Raw genomic sequence first — 16,231 nt, forward strand, 5'->3', positions numbered from 1 at the left:
AGTCAATTGTTAAAGATACGCAGTTGCGGCAACGCGTCAACGGGGGGTTTTTTGGGGGAATTTAAAATTGCTGTGTTGCAAAAACATAAGTTGTGAAACTTGTACAGAGTGCTTCAATGGGGGAGGATCACGTGTATGTATGTGTATGTGTGTGTGTTCGTTTGCTTGGTGCATATTTAAAAAGAGAGGAAAAGAAAGAAGAAAATTAAATTTTGCTATTCCTTCCCGGGAAAGCACTCCTGTAGTGCGCACAAATGAACAAATTAAAAAATGCAGTCAAATTGGAAGGGGGGGGAGCGGTACAGTACTGCACCTCTCCCATTTCAGCACAGCGGGTACAAGCACACAATGTGATCAGTTCCAACTTCATACGTGCAGGCTACATGGGATGGGAGCAAGTGCTCAGTCCTCACTGATCTCCCCCTCGTCACTCCGTTTCGTTCCACTCAAAACGTTTTCAACATCTCTGTTTTCTAGCCACAAAAAGAGGTCGTCGTTTTCTCCACCCTCACTTGAGTAATCATTTGACTCGCCTGTTGGTCCACCGCTTGGCTCACCATCCTCACTATATAAGTCCTTCATCGTAGAATAAAACCATTCAAACTTTCCAGCGTCGTTAGCTTCACCTTTAACTGTGTTATCATTCGGACCTAAGAATCTGTCATTATTATTCGAATGTTTTGACTGGCTGTTTGCTCCATCACTGGAAGCGATGCTCGTTTGTCTGCTTTTTCCGTCGTTGGGTGCAACACCCGTTTGGATAGTTTTCCCGTCGTTGGGTGCAACACCCGTTTGGATAGTTTTCCCGTCGTTGGGTGCAACACCCGTTTGGATAGTTTTCCCGTCTTGAGGTTCCCGCTTTACACCACTATTTTCATTTTCCATCACTTTCCCTACCTTGGTTGGGCCCTTTTTCCGTTCCACTGTCTGCGGCACACTTCCAACTCCCCTATTAACTTCTATTTTCCCACACAGGGCACGACCATTTTGGGAATATCCTGCCTCCACTGCATCGTTGTATTTTTTTATTTTTACATGGATAGGGCTCCCACTTCTGATGGGTGCAGTTTTTTTCTCTTTCTCGTTTTTGCTATCACTTCTCCAATTGGAAGTGTCTTTTGGAAGTACCTTAGGATGGCCATCATTTTTTTTTTCCTTATGAGGGAAAGCTTTATCTGCATTTCCTGTGCCTTTGTTACACTCCATGTTTACCGAAGTGTTAACGCTTGTGAGCTGTTTGTCTGTCTCTCCTCCTCCAACATGGCTGACACGCGGCTCATCCATTGGCTTCTTCCCCTTCTCCGAGGCTATTTTATTGTCAACGGTTTTGAGTATTTGTAGAATCTTCCGTACCAAGTGCCTCTTATTAGAGTTGTGTAGATCCTGGACTAGGTTGGCGATGTAGTCTTCCCCCCTGTTACAACTTTTCTTCATTTCACTGATAAGGTTGTAGAGGAGTTCCAACTCCTTCATGTCCACGTGATCACTTTCGGCGTCTTTACGACTGGACCGTCGGTCTACTTGGTTGTCCAGTTGGTCGGTTCGTTGATCGGTCGTTTGGTCGGTTCGTTCATCGGTCGTTTGGTCGGTTTGTTGATCGGTCGGTTGGTCGGTTTGTTGATCGGTCGGTTGGTCAGTCGGTTGGTCAGTCGGTTGGTTGTCATGCTCAGGTGGGTAGCACCTCTTTTCGTTTTCCATTCTTTCCAAAACGGTGTTGCCGCTATTCAGTCCACGTTCTTTCCCTTTGTCGGCAACGGTTAGGGCCCCCTTCTTGTCTCTCTTCATAAGCATCTCGTTGTTTCTCTTTTGCATTTGATCTTCTTGCATTTTCTGGAAGTACTCCTTTAGCTGCTTGACGGTTCCTTGTCTTTCCGTTTTGAGTTTGATGTACGAGTATCGCTGATCCCCACGATTTCCCTGATCCTTATCCGTGTGCAGGTCATTTGGATCGTGCACGTCGCTACCACCGTGTGTATCATTACCACCACTTACGTTATTCCCACCGCGTACGTAACTACCGCCGCACTTGCGGAGTAATGTCATGGCATCCCTTTCCACCTTCACCTCGTGTTCCTCAAAATATTTTTTATATTTGTAAAATTCGTCAAAGGACCTGTACATGAGCTTTCCTTTCTGTCCTTCCACTTCCTCCTTTCCTGTAATTTCTTCCCCTCCTTTTTTCTCACCTACTTTTTCTGGGCATTTTTTTTTTTTTTCCAAAAGTTCTTTTTCCTTCAATATAATTCTCTTCCTTAATTCGATGAAGTCTTCATAGGATGTGGTACCTCCTCCGCTGGTGTTTTTTTTTCCTCCGTCTGAGTGGGTTGTGCTCGCCATGGTGTGGTAGGCCACCACTAATTTTCCACATGGGGAAGGTGTCCAAACTTGTTTCTGGAGCGTAACTGCTATGTTCTCGGATTGATGTCTTCGTTATTCCTAGTGTGTATTTCTTTGTAGCGTTATTGCTTTCTCGAGACAGGCTCTCTGCCCCCGCTGCGTTCGCCGTGATACCTTACACCCGTACGAATTTCTCTCCGGTGTTGAAGCGAAGGTGAGGATGGACGTGGCACTGTTGTACGTGGAGCGGTTGCCACTTATTTTTGTTGCTAAGTCCGCTGATTCTGTGTTTCTCTTTTTTCTCTTATGCTTCTGCCCTGCCGCCCGTCTGTGTGTTGTCAGTTTAAGCGTTCTTCACAAAATAGGTGCCATGCAAATTGGAGAATTGCATATATATATATATATATATTTTTTTTTTTTTTTTTTTTTCCGTCAGAATTGTGCTTTTGCACGAGCATTGTATTTAAAAAGGGGAATTTTTTTAAAGCTTGAAAATGGAAAAAAATAGTCCACAGGTACTTTTCCTTTTTTTTTTTTTTTTTTTTCCTTCTTTTACCTTCTTTTATGATTACCCATCAGCCATTCGATCGAAATGATCGACGAAGGGGATCGGCAACGTGGGGCATCGCACAATCGTCGAACAGGAGGAAAATAACCCATGGGTGGGTTTACATGGTGTCGGGTGTCAGCGCAGTTCCAAAATTACCCCAGGGGTGTAAATCCCACTAAAGCATGTTAGTTATGCCTCCCCCCCCAATGGAACAGCGCTAAAGGGAGAGAGGAGTTCCTTAAAATGGAAGTGAAGAATACCACCAGTAGAATATGCCACCTTTATAAAAGTACACTTTTCTCGGGAAAAAAAAAAAAAAAAAAAAAAAAAAAAGTTAGCTAGCTAGCTTCTTTTACATAATTAAATGTGTACAAAAAATAGGCTTTGAGTTTTTTTTTTTTTTTTTTTTTTTTTTTTTTTTTTTTCGGCAGGACGCACCTGTAACTAACGTGTTATGTCTGTGGACAGATCAAATCACACAACGATGAATTTAAAGGTGGAACAACTTTCCTCGCACAGGGTTGCTAGAACAATTTTGGGGCTCTTCCAAGGAAGGCCTGTCTCCCCTTTCCTACCGTGCCACTAATTCCACCTCAGCGCATTATATCCGCGAGGGACACGTCCCCCTGGCTGTCGACCACGCGATAGGTAGGTCCTCCATTGGTGCGTACGTCGCCCTGGAGAGTGACTGGGCCATTTGTGAGAGCGCTATTGCGTCTTTCTACTATTTTGCTATCCGACCGTGGAACAGGACCTCCTTCCTCAGGGGCGCCTGCGGTAGCACCTGTAGCAGAGCACGGCCAGGGGGTGTCGCACGTGGAAGCCAACTCCCGTTTGGTCTCTTCATCAGCGCCATTCGGAAGGGAAATAAACGCACACCTCCCCCTGTACAGGGATGAATCAGCAGTGCAGATGTATTTGTCACCCCCCTCCTGGTCTCTGCCTTGCCGTGGTACCTCCTTCACCCAGTTGAGGGGGCACTCAGCGGTCCAGTCCATATCACAAAAGGAGGTCTTTTGACAAGGCCACTGAACTGAACACTCCTGCTCGAACTTCTTCTTCTCCTCCTCCTGCGTTAAGTTACTATAGAGATACTTTTTCCTATCACATAAGTTGAAAGACGGAGGAGCTAAACAGTATCCACCTTCCTTCATCCAATGTAAGGGGCACTCCTGTCGATAATTTTTTTCACACAAGTCTGTACACACAAAAGTAACTTTGCATTTTTCCTCAAATTTTTTTTTCATCAGCTCATTGAAAAATTTAAAATTTTTTGTGTCTTTACATGGTCCGTTGTAACTATAAGGTGGAATACATTCGTATGAATTTATTTCTTTCCAGTTGGAAGGACAGGTAGAGAGTGCTTTGTTGTTCAGTGAACAATCGATGTAACAAGGCCAATACGCTTCGCAAGCAACACTCCAATTCTGTTTTTCGTCATTGGTGAGATGGGTAAAGTCTATCTTTTGGCCATTGCAGAGACCATCATACACGGTCAGATCAGCCATGCAAGTGTTGTCATTTTGGGAGATAAAACCTTCAGGACATGGTTCGTTATAATTTCTTTTCCCACTTTCGCATGCATCCGCTACGACATTCCTGCATCCCCATTCAACATTGCAACTCGTTTCAAATTTCATTTTTTCACTTTTTGTAAAGTTATCGAAAGATTGACGGGGGGTACAAAATCCGTTGTACGATGAGCTAGCTATGCAAATATTTTCTGACTTGTTCATAATTTTTTTTTTCCAAAATTTTGGGCAAGGTAATGTATAATCTTTTGCACACTTCCCCATTTTTTGCAACTTTCTGTTTTCCTCTTCGTGTGCCATTTTCACTATCCGTATTTCGCTGTCCTCAATTTCTTTGGAACTCACTTTGGGGGAATGTCTCACGACGTTTTTTAAAATCCCACTTGAGCTTACCGCGCTCTCTGTTTTGTCCTGATGAATCTCAGCAGTCCAACCGAAATGAGCGTTGTTGCTCCATCTCGTCAATATTGCCAGTAGGATGAAAAGGTGTCCATTATTCATTTTGTGCGGAAGGAGAAAAAAAAAAATAGGTGCTAATGTAACGTGGCTAGCCGAAAGTGAACAGATAAGAGGTGGTCACATAAGAAGAAACTGTTGTTTTTTAACAACGTTTGCCTTAAGGGTCAAAGTAAAAAGAAAAATAAAAAAAACCCACAACGCAATGCAAAATAGGGACGGTCTCGCTCAGACGTTCGCATTCCTTGGGGATAATTTGACAAACTTCACAAAAGGACATGTGCGTACGTTTCGGAGGGATCACTCAACTGGGAGAGATGATTTGACAAAGGGGCGATCGACGTTTGCACATGCACAGGGGAGTATGTCTGACGTCCATTGGTTCGATCGTGGAGGCGAGGACGACGAGTGGGACGTGCAGATACCCAGGCGTACACTCCCCCCCGGGGGCACGACCCATGAGGCCCCATTCGAAACATTGCGACACATGGTGTAGATACATAGCAAAATACACATGTCCACATATATGTGGCTGATTAAAAAAAAAGAAAGGGAAACTCCCAATATTACCAGTGCGTACGCACACTTTTGTGAATTGTCTAATTAGCACTTCCCCATTGTGCTTAAGGGCACACCTTTTATATTTCCCTTGATCGCACACTTAAATCGTTACTCGTGAAAAGTTCACTTAACTGCCTCTTCAGGGCCGTTTTATCCCGCGTACTTGAGATCGTTTCCCCCCTTTCCGGTGGAAAAAAAAAAAAAAAAAAAAAACAGCGAAAATGGCACCGCTGCACGGATAAAAATGTACCAATAGGAACAGCCGATGGGAAAAGGGCACATCAGACAGGACGGACAACCAACACGCATACACCAGTCCATGTCCCCACATGATGAAGGTTACCAAATAGAATGATTAACATTTGTTTTATTCAACTTTAAGATGGGAAAAAATGGAGAGTTTTCCGATGGGGTAAAAAACACACACTAAAGTAGCTAGCCATTTGGGGGAAAAAAAACACCCCTTTTTTGGCTATTTAAAAAAAAAAAAAAAAAAAAAAAAAAAAAAAGTTCACCCAATTTACTCGTACCCAAGTAATATCATAAACAACATGAGGGACACAATTCCCCACTTCATTGCCGGGTATTCATTAACCCATATGGTTAGCATTCCAATGTATGGTGCATATCCAACGGAGAGACCAAGCACATGTTCGTTTTCTAGCCAATACTGATCGAACTCATAGAGCCCTCTGTCGTCAATGTTGTTATTGTCCCCTTTTGATAACAAATGAAATTTGTTATCCTTCGATATGTGAATATTTAATATCCTATGCACAATGGGAATGTCTCTTCCATTTATTTGGTACACCACCACGTCGCCTGCATGGATGTTCGGCGGGTGGTACAGTGCCAAGGTGTCTCCTCTGAAGTAGCCTGGCTCCATACTGCCACTCAGGACAACCACAACTGGGGATTCGCATCCTGTAGTATGCACACCGAGGAAAAAAAAAAATAAATAAAATAATAATAAAGGCGAATTACATATATTTTTTCCTTTTCACATTTACGACAAGGTGATGCCTCTCCACACCTTACGGGGAAACAATGTAAGAAGGGAAGGAGGGTCAAACAACACAAATAAACGGTGCACAAAAATTAAAAAAAATTGCATGTACACACACACACACACATACAAACACGCATGCGGGTGCCTTACCTGTAAGAACGACGAGTAGCTTCCAAATCATCAAGGCATTCAACAGTAAGCACACTACGTTCAATACGTGGGATATTCCATCGCGGGGGGTTTTAAAGTTCTTCTTAAGTTCTAGCAAAATCGAGTTGTACTGCTCCTTTATGTATTCCATCGCGCGGGTGAGCGGATTAGGGGTTGGACGGGTGATCAGATTGGCGGTTAGACGGGGGATCCCACTTCAAGCTCGCCCGTGCCTACACGTGTGCGCGCCAAGTTGAAGGATGGCGAATTCGTGCATATGGGTTGGTCCCCTCTGCGCCTCGTGCGAGAAAACACGTACAAATGATTACCGGTTTTATGAGCTAACACGCACACGAAATTTGAAGTGACGGGCGCCTTGCGAGATCGGCCAACTGAGCCTGGCAGTTTTCCGTATGCCTTATCGTTTCAGCTTTTCCCTTGGCGTGGTGGGGGCATGCAAAGATGGCGACATTATTTTTTCTTTAACTTCACCTCGTTTTATTTTGCTTTCTTTCTTTTTCCCTTCTGCTCTGCTCTGCTCTGTTTTTTTTTTTTTTTTTTTCCGTTTTTTTTTTTTTTTTTTTTTTTTTTTTTTTTTTTTTTTTTCCCCGTTTGCGTTGTGTGCCGCTCGTTCAAGAGCAATCCGTTGGAGCCTCCCTCGCCCCGACGAGTCGACGTCATCACCCTGCCCACCGAATGCATCCACACAGGCATTGGCACAAACCTAAGCACCGCGAGAAAGAGAGATATTTCAGTGGTTCCTCCTTCGTTCGGTGACCCTTTCCCCATTTGGTGAAGCGCACATGCTGGTCTTTTCCGCTGTGCAGACTGCGCGAACTCTGCGAACTTTACCTACTGCCCTTGTGCTGGTGACTACACTCAGTCGATTAAAAAAAATTTGGAAAAAAACAAAATCGGAGGTAAGTACCATAAAACGATCTTTTAAAGCATTGCTACTTTTCTTCGGAGGAAAGCAGCTAGCCATTTTAGTTATGGAGCACAAAAAAAAAAAAAAAAAAAAAAAAAAAAAAAAGCTGAATAAGCCAAAAAAATTCCTCCTTCGTGGAAAACTGTGACCAACTTACAACACATTGTGTGAATCACACGTTGGGACAAACTTCGTGTCCATTCGAAAACGCATCTCCGGATGATGCGAGATGGACCAAAACATGAGGGGACAGATTGTTAAACTAAAGTGCGGAAAAGAAAAGGAAATAAATAACTAATAAATGAACGAATGGAAGAAAATAAAAAAATATATTTCTTCATGTATTTTCAAAAAGTAAAGCTATACATGTGATGAAATAAATCTTGGGGAGGAGGAGGGCTTTGCGGACAAGCTCGGAGGAAATTCCCTCCACCTCTTCACAAATACATCCTCCTTCATCGAAGTGTAACAGGCAGGGGAAGCACACGGGCTATCCCAATATAGAAGGATCAACTTAACTTAATCGGCCTGAATGTTACGGAGGGAGTCACGGTTACGACGATTCGAACGGAGTGCAAATGAAGTTCAAATGGAGAGGGGGCTACGTAACCCCCTTCCCGCTTGTCACCCCCCAAATTAACCATCTTACGTGGCCCCTTTCCAAGGACGAGGAGATACCGCAACGTCGAATGGGGGGGGAGGCAGAGTCGACCCCCAGAAACAAGAAGGTCAACAAAAGGGATTATCCACCTACGCACAAAATAACATTCCAAACAGGTCTGATCGCTTCACCCGTGCAGCGAGTAATATATATCAACCATCTCAGGTGATGTATTCCCCTGAGTGGCACCCTGTTCCTCCCGAGTGATGGACTTGAAAAAAAGTTTTTTTTCCAGAATGCAATGGATAGGCATGATATTCATGTCGGATAGTTCTATTAGATAATTGGTCTCCTTGTCAGACTCCAAAAGGTATGGCTTTTCATTAATAAAAAAAATTAGTTTGCCATCCTCATACTCAACAATGAATGAATTCGTTTCCAGGAACTCCATGTTGCGACACAAAATAGTTGTCTTGTCGTTTGCATCATCAGATGGAAAGCTCATCAGATCATCGCAGTTGTGAGTCACCTGGTAGTTTTTGTAAAGCTCATCAACAGTGGAAAACTCGGACAAGTCGTCATCTGTTAAATGAGGCAAATCGTTTAGGTCTGAGTGAACTTCTAGCGCTTCATCACGTTTGTGTGAATCCTCCTTCTCAGCACATGGTTTTTTCTCTTCTTCCTTCATCGCATGTGAATCCTTTTTACCTTTTTCCCGGTTATATGCGTCTACATCAAAATTCCACGAGATGATGGCTTTCTGGTTTTTTGCCATGTGGGCATGGCGACCTTCCCCTTCGAGATCAATTACGTTGCGTGCATCCACTATGGGAGTTGCGTCTTCTATGCGTTCAGCTCCTTTTCTTCTGTTAGAGTCTATCCCTCCATCGTGTCCTCTCCCATCGACCTTTCCTATATCGGGACACACGCCTATAAACTTGGGTAGCTTAACAGAGTAGTATTCATCGTCTGGATTCATCCTTCTTTTCCTTTTCAGGTCTACGAGCATCATTGGTTCGTCCTCATTCTTAATAATTACGTCGTGTGCTTTGCTTTGGCTTCTCATTCCTTCATTCCTTGTGTCTCGTGGGCCTTCCTCCTTGTCTCTGTCCCTCTTGGACTCCATAGACTGCTCATCATCGAAGAAGGAAACTTTCATACTTTGTTCAGAGGCATCCTTCTGCGTCAAGGAGTGTGTGTGTGAGGGGAGGGGGGAGAGAAAGCAGACATGTTAAAGTGATGGATGATCATGAGGGGGGAAAAATAAAGCAAATCAGAATTAGCAAAAAAATCCTCACATGAGAAGTGGGGGGGGAGAATTCAACAGGGAAAATCTCAGCGGCGGAAAAGTTCGATACTCCCCCTTTTGTATTCCTCTCATGTTGGAAAAAAAAAAAAAAAAAAAACTTCGCTCTCTGGCATAGGCATTTTTTTTTTTTTTTTTTTTTTTTTTTTTTTTTGTTCCAGGTTTTACGTCATACCATCATGCTCATCATAGCGGGGGGGTCATCTCTCTCTTCTTCCATTTTGCTTGTGCATCTGTTCGCCTAGTGACTATGCATGTGGATAGGTTCGATCGCCTCCGCGCGACCCTCTACTTGGACGGCATTCCCTTGGCGAAAAAGAGGAAGGACGCTTTCTCCTGTAGGAAATGCGCAGTGTTGCTTTTCACTGTTCTTCAGGTGTGGTGTCAATTTTTGTAACTTTTCCCGGTGGCTAGTTGCGCCTTTTTCCTACTCCGTTGCTGATCACAGAGCTACTATCACGAAGCTACGGAATATATATTTCCCCCGTGAAGAGCTCACATTGTATTCATCAACAGGGTTTGGAGAAAAATTAAGCAACTTGAATTTTTTTTTTTTTTTTTTTTTTTTTTTGTGCCATTTGGGGGGTTTTCCTTTATGCAAATTGGAGAAAAAAAAAAAAAAAAAAAAAAAAAAAAAAAAAAGTGCAATCCCCGGACGAGCAGGTGCTTTCATGTACATACATTGATACGTATATACGCACTTCCATAAGTGTAATATTCTTCATGCTTCTTGCCCGATTATTCTTGGCACCAACGTGGCAAGGTAAAGTTGGCACGGGGGCGAATGGTGCATGCATGTCCGGCGCTACCCAAGCATAAATTTTCGAAAAGGCAAGAGCGACGCAGCGACCATGCCTTGGCCGACCAACTAAACGAAACTTCGTTGAATGTTGCACTAGCGAATAGGAAAAGAAAAAAAAAAAAAAAAAAAGAAAAAAGAACTAAAGTGAAAGTGAAAATAAAGGAAAAGCAAAGGAGCAAACCAAAGGAACACATACCAAGAAGGACAACCCCTAAATAGGAGAAACAGCAAAGGGAAGAAACCCCCCCAAAAGACCGAGTTGACCCGCAGCTGAACCATTCGCTAACCAATTGAAATACACCTATCGCTAGCTTAAATTTCCCTTGGCCCCTGTCCCATCATACAATGAAATGAATGAATTTGTGAAAAAATGAAGTTGGGGTTACTACCCCCTTGCACTGTACTTTTGTTCCTTCCCTTTCTGTATTAAACAAATACATTTTCTTTTTTTTTTTTTTTCTTTTTTTTGTTCTTTTTTTTTGTTCTTTTTTTTGTTCTTTTTTTTGTTCTTTTTTTTTTTTTTACACATAAGTGTGTTGTGTATTATGCGAACTAATAGGATTTTTTTTTTCTTTCTTTTTTTTTTTTTTTTTTTTTTTCTCCCTTGCTTCTAAAAACTAAGCGCAACAATGTTCCTACCCGACAAGGACAGAAAGTGGAAACAGGCAAATACGTTCATCTGCTATAGAAGGTTAGATGAGGGCAAATACCGAACGTGGGAAATCAGGCCCACCAATCTCATCAATCTTAGGCACATCATGCTACCCTAAATTGTGCTTTATTATTATTATTATTTTTTTTTTATTATTTATTTATTTATTTATTTTTTTTTTTTGTGTATCTGCCAATTTTGTCTACCTCGCATAAACCAAAGGGCTATATAACTCTCGTCGGTTGTTACCCCTTTTACGCTATGGTTCCTATTTAAATATACCTGCACCTTCTTCCACCTCCAAACAGATTAGCAATTTACAAGAAAAAATATTATCGGAACAGGCAACAGTTGATTTACGTGTCGCTGTCTGGCCATATTTACACCAAGGTTAGTAAAGAGAAAGCGCGCGCGGAAAAAGCATACACACCAGGAACACAATTGAGTGCTTTCTTTCCTTCATAAGTTCTACCCTTGGTCACCCGCACGCATGCACGATTTTCCCTTTTGTCCAGGAAAACTATAGAGAAGCTGTGCAGGTGGACAACCGCATCCGGGCAGACCTAAAAATATCAAGTAAGTGGAAAATCTTGGAACGAAGCGGCGGGGGAAGAAAAAACTTTTTGCAAATTGAGGTTCCCCCATGGTGAGCGTTATTTCGCTGAGAATTGTTTTGCCGGCCATCATCTAGCTACCACCCACCTGACAACCACCTAAGGACGACATACCATGTTCTGCACATACCACTTTCACTTTTGCACTGCTTCACATTTCCACAGACACGGGCCAAAGATCGAGCATACACGATGTGAATCTCCTGTACAGTAGGCTCCATAATCTGCTGAACCCCACCGCGGACGAACATTTTGATGAAAAGATGTTCGAATATTACTGTATTCCCCGATCCATCATAAGGTGAGCACAGGGAGAAGCATTTCCATGAGTTCCTTCTCCAGCATATTTGCATCCATTTTAGTGGCTGATGTCTTCGTTCCTTATACATCGCAGCGAGTACAACAACCTAGGTATCTTCCAGCTATACAAGGAGCAGGCGGATTGCTTGAGGAGCGTTCTTCAAAACGAGCAAGTCGAAAAGAATGTGAAAAATAAGGTAGAGAACATAACGCCAGAGGAAAGAACCCCTGAGAATAGACACCCCCAAAGGATAGATTCCTTTTCTAACGAGGAGTTCTTCACCTCCCTGGAGGAATTGAAACACAGTGATGATGAAGAAGGATGGCCAGAAATATCTCCGCAGAGGGCGCCAACGGATGGACTGGAAATATCCCCACAGAAGGGGCCAACGGATGGACTGGAAATATCCCCACAGAAGGGGCCAATGGATGGACGTGAAATATCCCCGCAGGGAGGGCCAACGGATGGACGAGAAATATCCCCACAGGGAGGACCAAAAGAGGAGCACCTCTGTGACGACAAATGGGACAAACTACACGTGAAAAATGACACAGGGCATAATTTTTTTTACAAAAATTTTCTCTTCAATATCCCAACAGGGATGGGAAAGACCATAATATATGACATTTTAATTATACGAATGGTCCTTTACAAGGGGTATAGAGCAATATTATGCCTCCCCACGATGACACTTATTAATGAAAAATATGATTACTACGAGAAGCTGCTCGGAGAAAATACCGTGTGTCTAAATATAAGAAAATTTAACAGTTCCAATTCTAGTGGGTACTCATATCAGCTGTGCACCGACATTGCCATCTGCACGTATGAACAAGCCAACATCATACTCAATATTATTATAAAAAACAACTTAAAGTGTAATTATATTTTCGTCATTGACGAAATTCACTACATGAACGATAGCCACAGGGGGGTTTTCATCGAGTCTATGCTCACGAAAATTAAGTACATCCAGAAGAATTGCGAAAGTATCTTTAAAATCCGTGTCTACGGCTTTTCTGCAACATTGTCAAATGTGCACCAGGTTCGTTTCGCCTTATGCTTCGGAAATTGCCTTGCCGTTCATGCGTTTCTGTGGTGCAATTTGTCTATTTAGCGGAAATTGCCTTGCCGTTCAGGCGATTTCCTGTTATACTTGACAATTTTGGCTGTTTTTTTTTTTTTTTTTTTTTTTTTTCATTCTTTTCTTTATTACCTTACATGGCGCATCCCCTTCCAGATCGGCGAATGGCTAGACGCCAAGGTGCACGTCAGCAAGGAGAAGCTGCAGAATATAAAGCACCTGTACAAGATAAATAACGCGATATACAAGGACATAGACGGGAAGGAACTAGAGAGGAACCTGGAAGCGCCGTTCTCCCTGGACCCTGACCATCTGGTGTTCCTGCTGAGCGAGGAACTCATTCTGCAGAGAAACGTTCTGATCTTTTGTCCAACGAAGAAGAAATGCGAGAAGGTGGCTTATTTTATAAGCAACATTATGCCATACTATTTGAAAAACAGGAATTATAACGTAAAGAAGGAGATGGTCCAAAGGAGGGTGAACCTTGTGAACCAACTCAAGGAGGTCAGCGTAGTTATGCCCGCCATGGAAAAGTTAATCCTTAGTGGAATTTTCTATCACCACGCAGATCTGCAGAGTAAGGAGAGAGGAATAGTGGAAGGTGCCTTTAGGAGCAACACCCTTTTCTGCCTGTGCTGCACGACGACCCTATCCGTAGGGGTGAGTTTCAACGTGCACACGATAATAATCCGTAACATACGGCTTGGCACCAAGTTCCTGACAAAGGACCAGATCATGCAGATATCGGGACGATGCGGCCGCATGAAGAAGGCTCCCGCGGGTGGGGATGCCGCTGGGGCCATTGGCGATCCTACCAACACGGTAAGCAGTGTAGTGGGTGAGGAAGGAAGTGGTAAAGATGTCTCCGCGCAGGCTATGACGTACACGCCCGTGAAGGATTACGACGAGGACTGCGACGGGAAGGTCTTGGTCTTCCTCCAGCAGTGCGATAAGAAGTACATGGAAAGAATTCTGAAGGAGGACGTAGATTTGTTCAACCTGAAAACATGGCTGAACAATTTCCAACTGTGTAAATTCATCGTGGAGCTCATCCAACTGAATATGGTTAAGACGAAGAAGGAAGTGGAACACTTCCTCTTTCTGTACACACTCAAGTTCTTTAAAGTGGAGGAAAGGGAGGGAAAGAATGAAGAGACGACTGACACCAACCGTGTGAATTATAGAGACCTAATGATGCACGAGATAAAGCAGATTTTCCAGTATCTCTTCGAGAACAAACTCATCATCATCCCACATGACAAGGAACAGTCATACTACTACTATATGTTTGCCAAAATATACAATGTCAACCTTTACAAAATGGAACATATTTTCAATTTCCACTTTTTATGCCAGTACATTAACGTGGAAACATTAATTAAATGTAACTTACCACAAAAAATGGATTTATTTAAAAAATTGTACAGGAACTACAAACAGAAGGACTTTAAGGATGAAGATAAACAAAGCTATTTTTTCTCTCTCCCTTTCTTAACCATTCTATTAATTTTCAAGGATACAAAGGTTAATAAAAATATTTTCCAAAATTTGTCTGTACAACTTGTGAAGTATTTATTTCTTGTTAATATTAACAATAAGCAATTTGACTTTTACGTTTATGACCTTTTGAGGGACGAGGATGTGATTGAGTGCACGGAGGTTTCTTCTTATGTGCATCCTATTTTGAATGCGTTGGACTTCATTTTCAGCTTTTCCTTCATTCAGTATGTGTACTTCAGAGGTGAGTCCGTGCACACTACGCCGTGCGCCAATATGTTCATACGTTGCTTGCATGTTGTTGTTTGCATGTTGTTGTTTGCATGTTGTTGTTTGCATGTTGTTGTTTGCATGTTGTTGTTTGCATGTTGTTGTTTGCATGTTGTTGTTTGCATGTTGTTGCGTGTATTTTGTTGCGTGTATTTTGTTGCGTGTATTTTGTTGCGTGTATTTTGTTGCGTGTATTTTGTTGCGTGTATTTTGTTGCTTGTATTTTGTTCCTTGTATATTGTTGCCCGTTTTCGCCCATGGCCGTGCTTTCCCTCCCCCCCCCTCCCGTTGAAGGATTCCCCACGGACGTCCTGTTGATGATTTTCGTTTTCTGCGTCAATTCGGATATTTCGCTCAAAATTGACTTTGACGTGTACGAGCAAATATTAACGTCTAGGAGTGGCCCCCAGGGCGGGGACGTGCGCAGGATTTTTCACTACTTCGATCTTAGCCTGGACAAGCTGAAGCGCTTCAAACATTACAATAGCGAATACCTTTGTGCCCAGTGCGCTGAGTGCGCCAAGAAGATGCTGCAGGGAGAGTAAGCGGGTGTTGGCCTAGCGCAGACGGACGTGCAGACGCGTTGCCCCGTTAGTACACACCTCATCCGTACGTACACTGTTCATATATAGCTTGTTCACACTTTCCTCCTTTATGCTTTTCTCTTTCGTGCCCTCCCACTCCCAGGATCGACGTAGATGAAATATACGAAAACTTCGAGTGGGCCAAAATCAAGCGCTTTTACTTTTCCCTTATCGTGTACGATCTGCTCACGGAGGACATCCATACCGTGGGGCGCAAGTAAATCAACGGAAAAAAAAAAAAAAAAAAAAAAAAAAAAAAAAAAAAAAAAGGAAAAAAGAGGACAAAATAATAAGCGCCCATTTGGACACTTTTGGGCCGGACTGCAACATACGACCAACAGTGGCGCAGCGCAGTTAGACTTTTCCTCTTTTTGCCGACCTCGCTGTCCATTTATCACGTTTCCTACCAATTTTCCCCTCCGTAGGTACAAAGTCAAAACGAATGATATAAGAAATATGTACTCCAAGTGCTTCTACAACTTGGCCTTCAACTGCAGAAACTTGCGGAACTTTAAAAATTCTTTGTAATAAGAAAGATAAAACGCGGAAAAGACAACCACGCGGGGAGTGACTCAGAGTGAATGAAACATGTGACCAATTGCACAGCGGGAACAGTACCCCCTTCTGCGCTTACTCTATTTATGTTCGCTCCGGATTATTTTTTTTTTTTCTTTTTTTTTTTTTTTTTTTATCCGCAGGGACATCTTTTGCGTAGTCCTGGATAATCTCCTCATAAAAATGAGGTCCAGAAATTTAGCCTTCGCTTTTTAGTCCTTTTGGAGACCACCCGATCCGTGTGCAAGAGTTGGTGGAGTGCGTCAACGCAAGGGAAGGCGTTTTGTCCTGATTGCGCGTTTTCCCATATGAGCAGCGTCAATTGTTGGTAACTCTAACGGCACACTGGTCCCAAGTGGGATATGATTTCCATTTCTCGTGTTTTGATCAATGCGTGTCCACTTCAAACCGCTTGGAGCGAATCCTCCACCATGTTACCTCA

General features: G+C 42.9%; 5 protein-coding genes across 5 annotated transcripts; 1 reads left to right on the plus strand and 4 right to left on the minus strand.

Moving 5' to 3' along the window:
- Window positions 1-402: 402 nt before the first annotated feature.
- On the minus strand, window positions 403-2,337 carry PKNH_1269000 (conserved Plasmodium protein, unknown function; the record flags this gene model as incomplete). The annotated part of the gene is made up of 1 exon (XM_002259987.1): window positions 403-2,337. The coding sequence occupies one exon, from the start codon at window positions 2,335-2,337 to the stop codon at window positions 403-405; it is 1,935 nt and encodes a 644-aa protein (XP_002260023.1).
- Window positions 2,338-3,480: 1,143 nt separating this feature from the next.
- PKNH_1269100 (CPW-WPC family protein) lies at window positions 3,481-4,920 on the minus strand (the record flags this gene model as incomplete). The annotated part of the gene is made up of 1 exon (XM_002259988.1): window positions 3,481-4,920. One exon carries the CDS (start codon window positions 4,918-4,920, stop codon window positions 3,481-3,483), a length of 1,440 nt encoding a protein of 479 aa, XP_002260024.1.
- A 1,036-nt stretch (window positions 4,921-5,956) lies between these two features.
- On the minus strand, window positions 5,957-6,746 carry PKNH_1269200 (signal peptidase complex catalytic subunit SEC11, putative; the record flags this gene model as incomplete). The annotated part of the gene is made up of 2 exons (XM_002259989.1): window positions 5,957-6,360; window positions 6,596-6,746. The coding sequence occupies 2 exons, from the start codon at window positions 6,744-6,746 to the stop codon at window positions 5,957-5,959; spliced, it is 555 nt and encodes a 184-aa protein (XP_002260025.1).
- A 1,565-nt stretch (window positions 6,747-8,311) lies between these two features.
- Window positions 8,312-9,283, minus strand: PKNH_1269300 (conserved Plasmodium protein, unknown function; the record flags this gene model as incomplete). The annotated part of the gene is made up of 1 exon (XM_002259990.1): window positions 8,312-9,283. One exon carries the CDS (start codon window positions 9,281-9,283, stop codon window positions 8,312-8,314), a length of 972 nt encoding a protein of 323 aa, XP_002260026.1.
- Window positions 9,284-10,861: 1,578 nt separating this feature from the next.
- PKNH_1269400 (DNA polymerase theta, putative) lies at window positions 10,862-16,005 on the plus strand (the record flags this gene model as incomplete). Its single annotated transcript, XM_002259991.2, has 10 exons — window positions 10,862-10,923; window positions 11,193-11,274; window positions 11,400-11,460; window positions 11,664-11,799; window positions 11,893-12,844; window positions 13,040-14,624; window positions 14,945-15,191; window positions 15,338-15,451; window positions 15,660-15,758; window positions 15,933-16,005. 10 exons carry the CDS (start codon window positions 10,862-10,864, stop codon window positions 16,003-16,005), a joined length of 3,411 nt encoding a protein of 1,136 aa, XP_002260027.2.
- Window positions 16,006-16,231: the final 226 nt, after the last annotated feature.

This window comes from Plasmodium knowlesi (genome assembly GCF_000006355.2).
Source record: "Plasmodium knowlesi strain H genome assembly, chromosome: 12".
NCBI lineage: Eukaryota > Apicomplexa > Aconoidasida > Haemosporida > Plasmodiidae > Plasmodium > Plasmodium knowlesi.